Source organism: Phalaenopsis equestris, unplaced genomic scaffold (genome assembly GCF_001263595.1).
Source record: "Phalaenopsis equestris unplaced genomic scaffold, ASM126359v1 Scaffold000600, whole genome shotgun sequence".
In the NCBI taxonomy this organism is placed as follows: domain Eukaryota; kingdom Viridiplantae; phylum Streptophyta; class Magnoliopsida; order Asparagales; family Orchidaceae; genus Phalaenopsis; species Phalaenopsis equestris.
In genome coordinates, this window is record NW_018165040.1 from 1,316,312 (window position 1) to 1,334,638 (window position 18,327).

The 18,327-nt window shown below is 32.4% G+C and overlaps 2 protein-coding genes across 4 annotated transcripts in view; one reads left to right on the top strand and one right to left on the bottom strand.

Annotated features, from left to right (window-relative positions):
• The window catches only part of LOC110029686 (KAT8 regulatory NSL complex subunit 3), a 15,550-nt gene extending 7,575 nt beyond the window's left edge, over positions 1–7,975 (top strand). The window contains exons 2-6 of one of the 3 annotated variants that reach the window (XM_020732093.1): positions 1,245–1,306; positions 1,576–1,711; positions 2,296–2,425; positions 7,103–7,168; positions 7,540–7,975. In XM_020732093.1, the coding sequence (XP_020587752.1) occupies positions 1,245–1,306; positions 1,576–1,711; positions 2,296–2,425; positions 7,103–7,168; positions 7,540–7,761 (616 nt within the window). In that variant the 3' untranslated portion in view covers positions 7,762–7,975. The remainder of the gene's footprint in view (positions 1–1,244; positions 1,307–1,575; positions 1,712–2,295; positions 2,426–7,102; positions 7,169–7,539) is intronic. The other 2 variants (XM_020732094.1, XM_020732095.1) reach the window with 2 other exon arrangements.
• Positions 7,976–12,039: 4,064 nt separating this feature from the next.
• LOC110029739 (transcription factor SPEECHLESS-like) lies at positions 12,040–16,969 on the bottom strand. Its single transcript, XM_020732158.1, has 3 exons — positions 16,511–16,969; positions 15,137–15,685; positions 12,040–12,240 (listed from the first exon to the last, which is right to left on the bottom strand). The coding sequence occupies exons 1-3, from the start codon at positions 16,913–16,915 to the stop codon at positions 12,175–12,177; spliced, it is 1,020 nt and encodes a 339-aa protein (XP_020587817.1). The 5' UTR covers positions 16,916–16,969; the 3' UTR covers positions 12,040–12,174.
• Positions 16,970–18,327: the final 1,358 nt, after the last annotated feature.

An 18,327-nucleotide genomic window follows, 5' to 3' on the forward strand; every position in this document is an offset into this window, starting at 1 on the left:
AGGTGAGCGGTAGGTGAGATGTGGTAGGTGGCGGTGCCACATTACAAAATTGCCCTTTTACCTTAGTTCATTAATTGGGGGTCAAAATAACAATATGAAAACTTAACGCTGCATTCCTTGCTGCTTATCATTGTCGTGTTGTTCTTGTACTTCTTATTTTCGAACTTGTAGGAAGGTTTGATAATCTCCTTCATGCACTATGCCACGATGTCTTTCTCTTTATGTGTGCTTCCCTTTTCAGGGATCTTGATGTTGCAATCCTTCTGTACACCATTTCTTCTTTATCTTCTCATCATTGATACAATAGGAAGGATGAGTTGATCAGTTCCATTACAAAATCTAAATATCTATCCAGGGTTTCTTTCAACTTTATCTTCCATTAATGTTAAGTGCATCATCAACATTTTTTTATTATCTTGGTTATTGGATCCAAAATTTTCTTTGGGTGACACCAACACTTTAATAATTAGATTAGATTGAAAATAAGAGAAAAGAGCAGAGAGGAAAATAATCTAGAGTAAGACATTTCAGAACTTCTTTATGTTGCCATAAAGTACCAGATTAATGCAAATGGCTCAATTTTTTTTTCTCATGTTGCAAGTAATTGTTGATGCTATGAGCTGAGTAGTTTGGGTGCAGCAATAAAAGGAATGGTAGTATTGCTTGTGTGTGGGAGAGAAGCTGAGCCGTGCAATGAGATCGAACGTGGGGTGTCTGGGTGCAGCATAAAATTGCCTTTCAGCGACGGAGGTAAGAACCAACTTGAGCATGGAAGAAGCTGCAGTGTTGCAACACACAGATGAGGGAAAGTTGACCTATAATTCTGATAAACATTTTGAGACCTAAGCTGCGAAAGTAAGACATTTTGGTAGTTTATAGACAAAGAATGAGCTTCCTATCTGCATTTGACTTTAAAACAGAAATGCTTCATGTTCATTTGGTTTTCTTGATTTATCAATAAATTGAATTTTTTTGGTTTCTTTTACTTTTATGACCATGGTTTTTAATTAATGAAATTGATCGTTTTGTATCTAAAAGGGTGAAACCATTTCTTTGGCATCCACAAATCCCTAACCCTTTTAAGTCTCTGAGTTTAATCAATATTTGTTGTGATAATATATCTGTATTTTTTTCAGGTTGTTTAAATGTTGTTTAAGGTTGTTTCGATGCTAAAATCTTTGATCTTAGTGTATTCAAAATTATTTTATGTTGTGTAATGTGAAAAATTTGCAACATCATTTTAGGTGGAAGAAGATGCTTGGAGAAGCATTGGGGGCTGTTGAAGTAATCACATTTGATTATCCATGTGAGCCATGTTGAAGTGGTTCACCTTTCAATTTGTTTCTTTGTAATCTTAATTTTTGGTAAAAGCTTGTCTTTAAGTCTTTCCATTATGAGCCTTTGTTTTATTCTAAGGTTTATTAAGCAATGCAATCTTATATTGTTAGCAATATAGTCTCTCATTGTGCGTACTGTGCTGATTTAAACAAATTCTTTATTAGATGGTATAGGAACAGGTGGTCTATTGGTGAATTTATTGAATGTTTTGGGAACCAAGTTTTTTAATGTTATCAGATATATCTGGTGGAAAACGGAGAGCTCCTCCTAAAGCCGAAAAATTAGTTGATCATCACTTGGAGGTTGTAAAAGCTGCTGTGCAGAAACATCCTGGACATCCTTTGGTCTTGGTGGGCAAATCCATGGGTTCCAGGTATGTATAACATCTCTTGGAAGCTTAGGGGCTGTTTGGTTTGCTAAAAAAGCGAATGCAGTGTAGTTCAAATACAGTGACTTTGAAATAGTTTGAAGTTGTTAGGTTTGGCGTAAAGTAAATGTAGGAATTTGTATTGTTGTGTTTAATTTGAAGATAAATGAAATAAATGTAAAATATGTTCGACGATAGCGGTGGTAGGTAGCGGTAGCCGGCGGTCATAGGCTGCGGTGCCAATGGCGGTGACTCCAGTGGATGGAGGTAAGTGGCTGATAGGCGAGAGTGGCGACGTACGAAGTTTATGTTGGCAGCGATAACAGGTTGTAGTTTGCAATGTATTTCAAAAGCGCCCAAATCTAACAAATTCGGAATAACATCAGCTTTGAACTGCTGGGTGAATTTCAAATTCAACAAAAATTTACATGTATTCTGTGTTCATTAAACCGAATACTAAGATTTTGAAAACCTCTGCATTTGGTTTACTTTACACCACTAATGCAGGGAACCAAACAAACCCTTAATCAGAAGTTTATTGCTTGGTAATTACTTCTTAAAGATTCTACTATGCTAATAAATTTTTGCAGGGTCAGCTGCATGGTTGCGAGTGCACGAGACATCAGTATTTCAGCAATTGTTTGCTTGGGCTATCCTTTGAAGGTTTTTCTTAAGTCTCCTATGTTTTCCATGCAATTCATTGCTCTGTATACAATGGAGGTTTGCCATTGCCACAAAACTAATTATTCTTGGAATGATCGTCTACAAATCTTTCTTGTTTTGCTAAGGATGTTGTAACTTTAAAATATCCTGAATTTATAGTCGGGAGTGATAGTCTAACCAAATATTTTTAGAATAACATTCTCTCTTTAGACTATTAGACATTCCACCATGCTAAAAGCCTCGAGGTAGTTTAATCACACCACATAGTAAAATTTTTAAGAATGAGAACCAGTTATGAGCATTATTAGCATGAAGATGCTTTATCTTATCAAACAGTGGTGCCTTTCTCTTCTTATGCCATCTCTATTTTCCCCTATTTTCTTCAAATTTTCAGCACACCATATATTAGAAGGGTGACTGAGAATGAGAGTAGAGCAGCAAACATGGGAGATTCTTGGGAGATAGATCTGGAGAAAGCGCAAGTACTTTCCTGCATAGGCAAATCATTGCATTCTCGTTCTAATGGGATTTTGACTTGCAAATTCAATTGGCTTTTCTTGTGAATCTAATTGGGCTCTACGAAAAGACTATGGTCTGGCTGTTAACAAACCATATTAGTCTCGAATGCCTATTAATAAATAAAACACTTGAAATTTGATATAGACCAATAAGACATTGTTTGTTGCTTTAAAAACGCTGAACTATTGGTGTTGTTACTCCCAAAGCATATTTGCTTAACGATTAAAGTTTTAAAAGAGTTCCGACTATTTACATGGGGCTATTTTAGTTCCAAAATTTATAGATGTGTGAAATAGTCCTCAGATTCTTTAAATTGGGGTTGAAATAATTCCCACTTGAGAACTATTAATGCTCAATTTTAAAAGAATTATTTTTTCACTTGTATAAATTCTAGGACTAAAACGGCCCTCATGTAAATATTCGGGAATTATTTTGACACTTTACTCTTTCTTTTAATTATGTTTTAGGCCATAATACTTGTGCATCATTTTCATTATCAATAAAAATTCTATGATTGGAAAAAGTAGTTGCTTTCAAATGCTTAAAGTATCCATGCTGCCAATACGTAGGCTATTATTTTCCTAGACCTCATGCAACACTTAATTTATAAGAATGAATGAAAAATGAAGATTCATTATGCCATTTTCAAATATATGGGAGAAGCCTAATAATGATGGTTATGACTGTTTCAATAAATCAAATTCCAAACCCGGGAAATTTTGATTGAGAATCCATTTTAATGCTTGCAATGTTGTATGAAATGAAAAGTTTGTATTAGAAACTGGTGATCAGGTTCAGAGGAGACGAGCTTCATGAAGAGAATTATTCCTAACCTCCAGTTATGAACTGTTTTTCGACAAATTGAAATTAACATTCTATAGCGGATGCTTCTTTTGTTGAGAATTCTTTTCTACTTGATGTTTTGTGTTTGAAACTATGTCAGCTAAGTAGGAAACTAATATCTAAATCTTATTAATTGTCAACTTTGTTAATGTATGGCTTTCTATCATTTGTTCTAATCTTTCCATTATTAGTGGGCATTAGCAAATTGGTTCTTTGAGAAAAAAAAAAAAAAATTCACCTCCTGCAGTTTATAGTCCAAGTTCACTCTAAGTACTTATTGAGTATTAACATTCTTTCAGCTTATTCAGCTACATTCTTTTGATATTATGTATTTCATAGCCTGGCACAAGTTGGAGTGTCTACAGATGGAAATTTCGGCCCACACCCCACCACCTATTTCCATTGTCTTCTTTAACCTGCTGTCGTTTCCCTCTTTTTCTTGCCTTTCTTATGCTTGTTTTCTTGACTTGATCCCTGTATCTTTCTTATCCCTTTTATCTTTTATCTTTAGACTTAGATGTATCGTTGGTGTGGAGATTTGATGGAGTATGATGAAGAGGAACCTGAGTTAGTCGAGACTGAAAAGTTGATGCAATTCCATGAGATCAACTGTTTGATGTTTTGAGGTTTCAAATCTTGTTTGGTATATTCTGATTATCGTAATTTTTTGTTTTTATTTGTGGATTAATCAATTTATTGAATGGGGTTTGGTTATGCTGATGGATCGAGTCTAGGATTGTTGGCTTATGATTTTTATCAAACATGCGCCCTTTTCATCATATTATGGTAACAAACTTTCCATAGAGAATGTTAAGTTTAGAAGATGAACATTTATTTCGCTTGAATGACTGAAGTTGGTCTTTCTTGAGAAGACAACGATAGGTTTCACATATAGCTGTTCAAAAGATTAAAATAGGAAATTTATTATGACATGGTTATATTATGTAGATCCATAGTGAATAAAATGAACAAAATATTTGGCTGGGGTCGCTTTTCAACTAACCAATGCTCTACCATCCACTCCTGATGGATAATTAGACTTATGAGCCACCCATGAGTTTTCATCGAGGTGTTCTTATATGGATGTATAAGACGGCGTAGGATCAGTGGGATTTCTTGTTTTGCCTTGGCAAGAGAGTCATTGAAAGTCAATGAAAAAAAGGATGTTCGAGTATAATGATCAAGGGATATGTACCAACGTTAAATTTGGTGTAATTTTAGGTCATGATAAACTTGATCATATGGCCAAACTTTGGCTGTGCAACCTTTGATATGATGAATTTTGAAGGTGCTAATTTAGTACATCATGGAAAAAAACTTGCCCTATGCGTTGAATTGTTTGTAGCTGGGGACATAATATCTATGTGACCAAGTAGAGTTAGATTTAGTTTCTTAGAATCATTGGCTGCAGGAGAATCGTGGAGGACATATTTAATGTGATAACCTTCTAAAGATGAGCTATTTGTGCTGGTAATATGATTCACGGATGGAATTTGATGGAGACTAGAGTTCACGAACTAGTTAAAGGATTGACAAAATCTTTCAATAGCTCAAATTTTCTCTTCATGAGTAGGTAGGGAAAATAAAGTGTTATATTCTTCCCCATTGATTTCAGTCTCATATCTGCGAACATAGGATTTGCATAATTTGCTTTATTTTAATCCACAGTAGTTTTGTTATAAATTATGCAGATGAAATCAGAGAAGAAAGGGGATGCTTATCGTAAAAGAACTCGAATTTTGGTTGATTGGAAAAGATGGGTTATTCGAGATGATACTAACACTATTATTTGGCATTGATGTAGTAGTTTTTCTTGGTGACATTTTGGAGTCTTGGATGTTTGAAACTAAAGGTATTATCATTGAGGGCGATAATGACACTTTCATTCAACACCTCAGGACGCGAATGGAGGAAAAGGAGTGCCAATTGCAGCTTGGCAATGAGTGAGGCTTGACTTTTCTATTTGTGCTTAAACAAGTATTTTTCTTTTTCACACATAAGAATTGTAACAAGGCGGCCCATTTTTGTGTTATGCTAGTCTTGAAAGGCCTTTTGTTTGGGATGCTCACAGTTGTGATCCCAATTTTTTGAGCCTTTATTTTGTGTAGCTTTTATAGTTGTGTTTTGTACTTTTTGATTATATATTCATGCAAAATACACATTCTTCAAAAAGAAAAAAAACAATGGGTGAAAAGTGATATTGTATATCATGCCACGTGGCATTGAAAAAAAAATCATACTTCTTGGTAGTTTCTACTTAAAAACACACGAAATTTAATAGGCACTCATTATAAGGGCCAAAATTGTTTTTTGCTAATTTTTGAATTTTCTGAATTTTGGATCGATATCTGACCTAAAGAAGACTTATTTATGACATGATAAGCTACATCCAAACATCTGTTATGAGTGATCAAGCATATTGTTAGGTATGACTCATATACCAAATAAGGGACAGATGCTGAAGCGGAGCGGAAGCATCTATCTAAATGGGGGAGTATTGTTAAGTGGGTTGGGGGTGCAGGGGCAACGCGCCCGTGGTACGGTACTGGGTAATTTTGTCATTGTACCGAGAGTTATATATATATATATAATATATATATATAGTGTTTGTAACCCTAATAGGGAGAACTTCGCTTCAAGAAATTGAAAACCGCTGCTATTCGCTCTCGAGAACGTAGGCATATTGCCAAACCTTGTCAAATCACTGTATTCTTTTCTTGTTCATATTCTTGTAATTATTAGCGTGATTTATCAACACATATCTAATCATCGTCTGAGAGAGCTGAAAGAATCCTCAATCAAAGCTTTTATGAAGATCTTTGTAAGCTGATGGTCTCTGCTAACAAGCTCAACAATCACATCACTCAAGGCTACGTGATTCCAAATGAAATGGTGACAGTTTGATGGATCTCAATGCGCTTCATTCTTGAGTATTGGATGTGATTCTTCATTAGATTTATCACAGTGGTGTTGTCACACCTAACTAGAATGTAATTTATGCTATATTTGTAAACGTTGAATTGTTGTCTGATCCAAAGTATCTACCCCGTAATACAATTCCTGCAGCAACATATTCAAACTCTGCTATGGATAAAATAATAGAATTTTTTATAGAATGGTCATGTTTGGACCTAAATGTTGCACTATTCAATCTTACGTTTATAAATTGCCTTTATAAATGTCTTACATAACAATATCAGGTGATGGGTTCAAACATCCTCCATCATTATGGTTTGTTTCTATGAATCCTAATTTGCTTTTAATTTTAAGAAAGATTGCTTCATTGTTCAGTCTATATTTCTGCCCACCTTTTTTTTCACATTTGTTGGAACTCTTTAAAACCACAAAATTCATGCATTTCTTGTAATCCAGGGTATTAATGGATCAGTGCGTGATGAAACTTTGTTGCAGCTGACAATTCCAACCATGTTTGTGCAGGTATGAACTTTTTTTTTTTTTTTTGGGAAAATTTGCATGCATACCATACCACACAATTCTTATGTATTTACACATCTAGCAATTAAACTTTTCATTTTTACATCTATAGCACTTTGATATTGTCAAACTAGCCATGAAAAGTTGTATTTCACTTTTTAAATAGTTGGTGATAGTTGGCGATAGTTGTTATTTTTGATGTGAAATTAAAAATCTGCATGTTTTGCATATAAATATCAAAGTTTAGGTGTTTGATATGTGAATATATACAAATTATGTGGCATGTATGTAAGCTTAGATTCTTCTCATACTTAATAATATTTATTTTTTCTTCTATTGTTCATGATTTGACCCCAACAAATCCAATCATACAGGGAAGTAAGGATAGTTTGTGTCCTATCGACAAACTAGACTCTACAATGAAGAAAATGAAATGCGGCAATAATTTACATGTTATTGATGGAGGTGATCATTCTTTCAAGATAGGAAAGAAGTTTCTGGAGTCTTCTGGATATAGTCAGGATGATGCTGAAAGAAGGGCAGTGAGAGCAGTCATGGATTTTGTCATCAGAGCTATCAAAGGGGAGCTGATTTGAAAGATCTGTAGAAGTGGAGGTTAGCAACTTTAACTTTGTATTTTGCCCCCTTTTTCTTTTGGGAAATTTACATACCTAGCACACAGTTCTTGTTTATTTGCATATCTCACACCCAAACTTTCATATTTGCATACAGAGCACTTTGGTGCTTTAAACCTATGCATGAAAAAATGTAATTCATTTCTAAAAGTGGCAATGGTGCTATTTTTTATGTGATATTAATGATTTAAATGCTGTGTGTAAATATGAAAAGTTTAGGTGTGAGATATGTAAATACATAAAAACTGTGCTGTATATGTAAATGCCACTTTTTTTTTTTCATGGTCAAACTTTATTTGTGATGTATGCCAAACAAAAGTTGATTTTGTTTGCACAGTTATTAAATATACTTTTTTGTGAGGGTGGGACAAACTTTAGTTCATTATTTGGGATGGATGGTGGATCAAAGGCAATTCCTCTTTGAGATTCGTGTTGAATAGACGGCCCCCTAATTAAAGGGTAGTTTGATCCCTACATTGATCAGAGCGTTGAGAAGCAAAATATCTTGGGGGTATTTACATACATACCATCCAATTACTATGTATTTACATATCCAATACCAAATTTTTTTTTTTTTTTGTTTGCATTTGAATCACCCAGATTTTTCATATCGCATCCAAAACGTCACTTTTAACCTCTGATTCAAAAGCGAAATACTCATTTTCATGCATGCATATATGTAAAAATTGAAGCTTTGTGTTAGATATGTAAATACCTATGAAATGAGTGGCATGCATGTAAATCTCCCATATATTATCTTTGAGGTAGTACTTGTGGGTGATGGACGGATGGGGGCACTTAAGCTTCGAGATTGGTGTTGTTGGAGATTGAAATCATGCAGGTGATGGCTCAGTCATTCGTGTTGGGTGTGTTTGAAGTTGGATTTGATCATTGCTTCAAGATTGGTGTTTTACTTTATTGATTCGATGGAAATGCCTTTGGTCATCTTAAAACAATTCATTGATCGAGACTTTAAAGTATTGAGGCATGAATCTTGGCCCCACAGTTTAGATTATCATAATTAATTGATACTTCAAATTTTTAAATCGTTTTATTTAAAATAATGCGGGTAATAACATACAGGGCATCAGAAACTAAGGAAATGCCATAAAATATCAATCAGGATAGATTTGGAACAAGTGACCAGCACTTAAATTCTCAACTACCTACCCAAAAGGTTGTAAATTTTGGGGGGCATTTTTGTTGCAAGTATTTACAAATTTGATGTAGTCTAAATGCAATATTATTTTGTTTAATTTTATATCTGAAATATTTTAGTGTTTGATTGATTTTAAGAAATATTTAAGAGCTAGTTTAATTTATTGTCTTGTTGTGTACAAAATAAAATCTATATTTGAATTAAGGTGGTTGTTGCTGGCGTGTCAATTAATTTTTGGAGTTGTATGGGATTTTTTTTTTTTTTTTTAATTTATTTTATTTAGGTCTATATTCAAAATGAAATATATTTGTTAGTTATAGCATGATTAGTTGTTTTTAAAAACAGTCAAAATAAGTATTAGGTATTAAGTATTTTTAAAATATTAATTTATTTTTGAAAAAAAAATAATGGCACACAAAAAAAAACACTTCCAAACATATTTTAGAATAAAAGTTAAAAACAAAAGTAAAAGAAAAAAATAAAAGTGATTTCAGAAAAAAATATATATTATCAATTTTCTATTAGAGTTAAAAATATTTAGCATTTAATGTCTTCAAAAGAAAAATTTTGATAGAAGCTGAAATAAAATTTTTGTAATAAGCATTAATTCTTCAAATAATCTAAAAATTAATTAAGAGTTTTTAAGAATTTTTATTTAAGAATTTAAGGTTAAATAATTTAAAAATCATGAAAAAACTTTTTCTTACAACACTATGCATGTGTTTAACCACACTATTCTGTTGCAGTATTCTTGGAATAGTGAAGTCATGTCTGATCGTCTTTGTAGCAAAAAGTTTTTTGGTTTGATCAAAATATTTGCTCTTATTATTTGATCTAAGACACTTCAACTTCAAGTCTATCGCATTTTCTATTAAGACCTTTCATTTCTTGAGCACTTCAAATTTTAATTTTAAAAAGTAAATCAATATCTTTTTGGTGTAATCATTTATAGACGTGACAAAGTAGTTTGAAACATCAATGGACTGAATTGAAGTATGAGTCTATACATTAGTGTGAATTAATTCTTGTTTCTTTGATTGCACTATTGACCTATCTTTAGAGAAAGAAATTTTCTTCTCTTCGTCATATATATAATCTTTACAAAAATACAAATCTATTGAATTCAAACCCTGAAGTTTGTATTTTGAAATATTTGCCCTCATTATCTGATCTAAGATACTTCAGCTTCAAACTTATCATATTTTCTACTAATCCATCACGACTGTTTAGAAATGAAGACAAATATTAGTTTTTGACCTCATCATCAAATTTGATCCTCAGAACACAACTAGCTTATTACAATGTTGAAATTATTCAGATATCTATAATTAAATTGCCTTCCACCATCTTCTTATTGAAAAAACTTATTAGAAACAAAAGATTTTTTATCCATCCCTGTCATTGTCACTATGAGATCCACATTGATTTTTTCATTCACTATATTGAATGTAACAAACAAGGAAAGTGAAACACATCAAACCTAAGATTATTCGATCAAATATTTCTCATTCCTTCATAATCATCGATTCAGACATCTTGGTGATTCTTTGTGGTGACAAATATATATATAATATTCTGATACAACAAATCCTTTACTTACATCTTCTAGAATGCAAAGTTCTATCTATAAAACTTCTTCACTTTGCACCTTGCTTCATTAATCATTGCTCCCATTGAATTAAGCACTAGTTATGATACCACTTATTTTGATGAGAACAAAACTTTGGGCTTTGATCAATTAGAAATCAAATCACACCATGAAATATGATCAAACTAATTCTAGAAATATGGGAGAAATTTTCGTATGGAAGGGTGACTCAAATTATCCGAAAAAACATCAAGATTCTTTTGCATGGAAAAATTTGAGAACATAAAAAAAAGTCACGGAGTCACATTACTAAAAAAATTCATTATGAATACAATAAACGTACAGATCAAGATACACTCTCAGATCAATTATTAGAAATTACAACAACTTACAGAACTTCACTCCAAATCTTCGTCTCAATCTCAAAAGAAAAAACCCTCCTCGAAATCTACCTCCTCAACTCTTTTCATCTTCACAAAAGCCCCATCGAGAATACCGCATGTGAGAGTTAAAACCTTCATCACTTGAATCAGAACTTAAGAATCGAAAAAACGTAGGGACTGTCTCAGGGGCGTAGTCACGCCGAGAAGCAGCGTTATTATCTTGCTTGCTTGCTTCGGCAAACCTGGAACCCACAGAGTCACGGTGCAGCTACACTCTTTTCAGGAGTGGCTATGCCAAACTCAGGCATAGGAGCGCCTCTTTGGAGACAAATGAGTTCTAGTCCTTTGGGTGCTGCATGCTCCATGCTCTAACAAATCCATCTTCTCAAAATCTTTTTCACCGCAAGTTTCCTCTAATAGCTTCCTCATCCATTCACCAAATAAGGATACCCTCTCCTCTCCAACAAAAAGTTGATTGATGTCAACCTCTACTATAGATGCTCTTAATGCTCGAGAACTTATCAATAAATTTCACCGATAGGACTTAAATTGTAACACCATAAATAAAGCAAAATTACATGAACCACCACATTTGAAGGATACATTTACATGCATGCCACACAATTCTTATATATTTACATCTAACGCCTAAAATTCTCTATTTACACCACTCATCTTTGACATCACATTAAAATATCACACTCACTTTCTTTCTAAAAGTAAAATACATCTTTCATGCAATAGGTTTTTAGGTTTTATAAATATAAATATCAAACTATTTATATTAGATTTGCACAAATGCATAAGAATGGTGTGGCATGTTTGTAAATTCCTATATTTAATATCATTATTTCATTCAGATCAAATAGTTCGATCAACGCATGCAAGTCAAATTGGTCTAGTGTTTGAGAGAGAGAGAGAGAGAGAGAGAGGGATGACAACAAAGCTGACTAAATTAACTTGAAAATTTGACAAAGGACTCGACCAATTACACAATTCAACAGAATCATGTGCTTCAAAACAAGCAAATATGAAGAATAGCTTCATGGGTTATTACAACTAACTAAAGCTAACTGCAAGCGATTGTTGTAACTACAATTGGACTAGATTTTTGGTGCCTCCCATTTTCTCACTCCAACAATTAAGACCTCATCCTCTGCAATTTGAGAGAGAGCGAGAGCCAATTGAACCGATTTGAAAGATCTGAACGGAATCAGTGTTAGGTTTGATAATCCTCAATTAGCTCAAGAGAACGTCTGTTGAATTTCATTTGCCAACTCTTCAGCACTCAGCTCGCACTCTATCCCAATCTGTACATCAGCATATCAAAATGTACATCAACTTGAAGTAATTCATTAATTTGTATGTGAATAAATAAATAATATCCTTTTTTTCTTGTAAGAAAATTAAATTAAATGTCATCTAATTTTAATTAGTTATTCTCTACTTTTCATTATTATTCTTCGTATCAATACAAAGCAATATCAAAATGTTTTAATAATATAATCTTTTATTTAGTAATGAGTGGTGTGCATGTAAATCTTCCATAATATTTAATGCTTAATCCCCAAATTAATAGTTATATGAAGATATATTTACTGCCCCATCCCTCCTTGGAATTTGTGGCTAATGTTACCAAAGCGCACTGTAAAAGCTTCAGAGCTTCATTGACCGTCGGCACAGTACATATATGTCTAATAAATACAGGCCTGCTAAAAATACAGCAATCAATAGCAGGCTTTCAAGATGCCTGCACATTATTGTACAGATTGATATCTTTTTGGTTTTGTTTTTGTTTTTTGTTTTTTTTATTTTGGGTTAAAATAAATGGCCGCTGTTTTTGTTCTTTGTTTTTTTAAGCCAAATATGTATGTATTACTTGCATATATCTAAAGTAGGCATAGAGTTTTTTCTGTGCAGTTCATTTGTGCTTTACTATTTGAACTTATTACAAGAGTACCTTATACACAATATTCTTGGCTAAAGACTTCTGGAAGGTAAGCAGGGGAATATATAGCTTAACTTTGTAGTATTTTTATCAAAATGAAGAAAAATAAATCATTATATATAAAGTTTAGACTATATATATAATGTTTTGATTTTTAAACAATGAATGAAAAAAATAATAGCGCTCACAATGGTTGACTATTAACATAAATCAAACGATACTAATGTATTTATTCCTAAGTTTGTATGAGATATAATTCTGTCATATATATATACCATTTTGTAGTTTAGTGAATTATTCAGTCTTTATTATGATCACAAGTGGATCTCATCAAAGCATGTAGATTTATATTATTGTATTTGTGTTATACTTTGTGTTTATTGCCATCAACATTAGGTATTATGCCTGAAGTTATATTCTTATTTTGAAATATGTATCTAATTTCTAGACTAAAGAAATTCTTAGGTTCAAGCTTAGAGAAACAGAAGATCAAAATAGAAAGTGAGTTATGAAAGATGCACATAAAGAATCATTTAACGTATGAAGTAACTATCAATATTTGAAAGGAATAAAGCCATTATCAAACTAATCTAAGAATAGTGAGAATTAATAGATTGATAGAAAAGATATAAGAATAATCATTAGCTTGTCTCTCAGGAAGAATGTTACATGTAATATTCTCAATAAATTATTACATCTAATGTCAGCAAAATACTCTTTCATATTTATCTATATAAATGAAGCTCTCATATATGACCAACTATTTTCAAGATCAAAATATAAGGTTGAGCCTTGATCATTAATCATGATAAATTAAACTCATTAGCTAGCAAGTGGAAGTTCATGAATATTATGTTCACAACTATAAGCTCCATGTATCTCTTAAGCTTTTTCTCACCATTAATTTTGAGCAGGGAAGACAATATAATAGCTTCAATATTAATATGCAAGTGATAAACATGCCCTATACTAGGTTTACTATATCAAAAGAAAGAAATCATATATAAGGACAAGAGGTTTATAATATTTTGGTGGAGAGACCTACATCCACTTATGGGTCATGACAAGAGCAAATATGTCCGCTATTCCTTAATAATCTATTACAAATATGAGATTTTAGGTGCGAGAAAAAAAGCCTTAAAAATGTTTAAAGTTAATTATAACATGAGAAAGAAAAGAAAAGTGAATAAAGAGAAGAAAAATGGAGTCTTCGATGAATTCTTTTATTTATCACTTGCCTTTTATGCCTATCATAAATGCTAACACAAGTGTTTGTTTTTGTATGACAATGCTTGAGTAACCTCAAAATTTCGCTAAGGATGACATATATATAAGGTTAATTATCAGTTAGCTTGAAGCTAAAACCTTGTCGAGTAATCAAATAAGGACCCCAAAGATTATGGAGGTTAAAGATACTTGAGATGGTTTGAAGGGCTAATATATGACCAACATAGGACTATATTAGAGACTGAAATACTAGCAATGTTGGATAACTTTTTTTGCATATGGCAAACATATGAATTATTTATTTTGTTTTTATTGTATCTATTATATCGTTTTTCTTTTGAGTTTGTGAAGACCTATCAACAAGCATATAAATTAAAAATGTATTGAATTTTTGTTTAATGATGCAAAGTTAAGAAAGGTTGACAGACATTATTAACACTTTTTGTTTGACACCACCACTTCTAAAGTTATAAATAATGCAAAAATTTTAACCTGCTATATATTTATTCATAATATTAATAACTTTGCTAAACTTAATTTTGAAGTAAAACCTTTGCAAGAGTCCTCCATTAAAGTATGGTAAACATTTGTCTTTATTTAAATATCATAGGTGCTAAATATTAATTATTTAAAATTATGATTACATATTACTATTTTTAAGACATATTTTTATAAATAATTTCTTAAATCACATATTTAACTTCATTTCAAATTTTTTTTCAATGATATAATTGCCATTTGTATGTCTAAAAAATGTCATTAACCTTATTTATAAAAAATCAATTAACCCTAAAGCTATGTATAGTCATATTCTTTTATCACACTAGCAATAGTGCAAAAATTCAGAATTATACTAATGTTACAATATTTAGTAACACTAGTATGATATTATTCAATATTCAGAGAGAGAGAGAGAGAGAGAGAGAGAGAGAGAGAGAGAGAGAGAGAGAGAGAGAGAGAGAGAGAGAGAGAGAGAGAGAGAGAGAGAGAGAGAGAGAGAGAGAGAGAGAGAGATGCCATAAATGTCATACCTTGATGGTGAAAGAAAACAGCATGGTATCCTCCGTTGTGCTAATGCTCAAATGCAGGATCTCAAGAGCAAGTCCTTCAAGGACTGCAATTATCTTCAAAGCTTGACCAGGAATGCGATGTGACACTGTCTTCAATAGCACATTAGGCCCTGAAAACTTCACCTCCACATCAGCCACCTGCTGACTACTCCTATAATTAGCCACGAGTTCTGCAGTACTATAAGCCTCCAATGAAGGTGAAGATTCATGTGAGGAAGCCATTGATGGAGATAAAACCAGATGGCCTTGCTGTGTCCTGTTTGGCTTGTAGGGACTCCCTTGTTGTGGAGTCCTAGGGCTTATAGCAACTCTAGGGCTGCAGAGAGGAGATGGCCTGCGAGGACTTGGTGGTGGCCGGGGGCTAGAGAGATGCCGAGGACTGGAAAGTGGGCGAGGACTGAGCACCTCACTGTAAATTTTTCTTTGTTTTTTGGCTTCAAGTGTGTGAAGAAGCTGTTGGAGCTCTTTTATGTAATCAACCACACCTCCTATGATGGATGCTTGATCTCCCTGTTTTTGTTTCAGAAGATTTCAAGTAAAAAACATTAGTTTTGGCATTCATAAATCAAAATATTTATAATAATTGTATATCAGATGAAGTCTTGTTTGGTACAACTGAGTCATGATAAAGCTGGGTTACTTAATAATATTATGGTACAAATATTTTTTATTTAATATTTCAAAGGGCAGCATCATAAGTGTACTATTGTACTTATGTAGTTGTAAGGAGGGTCCTAGTGTTGTTGAATTTAAATGCACAAAATTTGTAGAAATTGAAAGCTGCTTTCTGAAAAACCATATTAAAGAACAATGCGACAATATCAAACACAGACAAAACATCCCTCTAGCTATGAATTTCTATGAATGTCTTCTATATATATTAGTATGCTCTCAACTTTATGAAATAAAATAATAACATTTTGATTAGTGTTCTTCAGAAATTTTTGCTTGTAATCAATAAACTTATTCCGGAAAAAAAGATAATTACAGAAGTCTCTATAATTGACAATATTTTCAATTTTATTTTTGTTTATAATCTTATTAGAAGATGTGATATTTAGCCATAATTGTTTAAGAGCAGAATCTTAAAAGTACATTCTTCCATGTGTGAAACGTGTAGAAGCTACATTAAGAAAAAAAAAAATTATATATATATATATATATATATTACAATCATCTTGAAATAAAATAAATAAAAATTATTATATTCTGACCCAATATTGATCTCTAGCAACTATATTATTCCTCGAAGAGGTATACAAAAATTTCCGTTTTTATTTCTTATATCAAAAACTGAAAAAATAAGAATAAAACGAAAAAAAAAAAAAAGCTCACTCTTTTAACGTAGAAACAAGGCATTAGAGTCCTGAGCACCACCAAATGCTCATTCATCTGTTTCCTCCTATTCCTCTCCACTGTAATATGAGATATCTTCGGCTGTCCTTCCTGACCTTCAGTCAAAGTCCATGCTTGTTCGCTCAGCTTCATCTTCTTTCTCTTCCCACCACCACCTTCTTCATCCTCCTCCTCATCATCATTCTCCTGCTTCTTTCTAACGTTCGAAAAATTTGAACCATGAGAAGCCATTCCTACGACTCCCTCCTCCTTCCCTTTAGCATTCAACACCTCTTCTTCAAACATGGAGAAAGAGAGCGCATCTCCATGAACATCTTCTAGGGTTTCCAACATGCTGAAGAGACTTTCTGGTTCTTCAAAGATCTCTGATAGAGCATCTGCCATTCTTTCTGCTAAAACTCTCTGTTAAATCGTGATGGTTTAGTGGAGGAAAGGGAAAGAACGGGAAACAGAGTGATGAAGAAGACCGTTGGAAGGTGGAAATATAGGAAAAGTCGGCTGGGAAAAGAGGCTCGGGTTATAAAAAAACTACGAAAATGCCACGAGTGGGCCTGGGCCGAATCCCGCTTCAGGCGCGAGGCGTTTGGGAAAGCGATCGGAAGGAAAGCGGGGTGGAGGGTGTTTATGTCTTTTCAGATTGGGAGATACGTGGCGCGTCTTGGGCTTACGTACGTTCCGATTCGTCGGCTTCATGATGTTCTTAACGTTACGTTTGATGATTAGCATTGGAAATGACAATTTATGAAATAGAGGAAAAGGAGAAAATTTTTGCTTTTTCACAAATTGGGAGAAAATTAATTGTCATGATTTGTTACTCATTGGATGAATAATGGAAGTGACAATAAATGTTTTTTTTCTTTTTATTACATTATAAAATTGATATTTTTTAATGTAATTTTTATAATAATTATCATCAAAAGACAAGACAAACAATTGACTTTTTTCTCAACAAAAGCATTTAGAAATTATATGGGAATTTTTATATCCAAAAATAAATTTTTATGTATTTTTATTTTAATATCTCAATTTATATGAGAATTTTTAATGTGTGCAAATAATTTTGTAAGTATTTATTTTTAATATATCAATTTTTATATTTATTTATGTAATATGTTAGAATATTTATGATAATGAAGAGATACTCTTAAGTCTTAATTTTATGCAAAAATTAAATACAGATAAATTTAATGTGAATCTAGAAAAAAAAATGTTAATATTTTTATGTAAATAATTTTGGAGGAGAAGTAATTATGAGATATATTATAGTTGAATTAGTCAGTTATATATGCCGCAAATGTTATAAAATTTAATTACTTTTTTCAAAGGGATAAAACTTAATTATAAAGTGCTATGATTGGAAAGTTTTCTTAATCTTTTGTGATGTTATGGAGAATAATAGTGATGTATTTAAGTATAATGATGGTCAATGAAAGAAGTTAGTTGGATTCGAGCAATAGAAATCGGGCGATAGCTTTCAAGCAATCACTGTCGAATGAGAAAAATTGAGAGAGCAGATGCTAGATATGATTTTATAATTTCAAAATTGAATAGCACTCTCTAAACATTAGGTCCCTCTTTTGATTTTTTTATTATAAAGCATTTTTTAGAAATATAAATGTATTAATGACATCATCATTTAGTGATTTTTGGCTTGATAAATTTTCTATCATTATAATGCTCACTTTAACTATAAGTATTGATCAAGACTCTAAGATTGTTTAATCCCTTAATTAGTATAAAAATGTTTCAATTGCCCGTTAAGTGCGTCAAAAGAATTTTGGGGCATTTACATTCAT

Bases quoted from the DNA above. Each gene is read 5' to 3' on its own strand.
- LOC110029739 (XM_020732158.1), bottom strand. From the start codon at position 16,915: ATGGCAGATGCTCTATCAGAGATCTTTGAAGAACCAGAAAGTCTCTTC. The intron at 15,686-16,510 runs GTGAGCTTTTTT...AAACAAAAACAG, and splicing joins CTTGTTTCTACGTTAAAAGA to GGAGATCAAGCATCCATCAT. The intron at 12,241-15,136 runs GTATGACATTTA...GCTGATGTACAG, and splicing joins TGTTTTCTTTCACCATCAAG to ATTGGGATAGAGTGCGAGCT.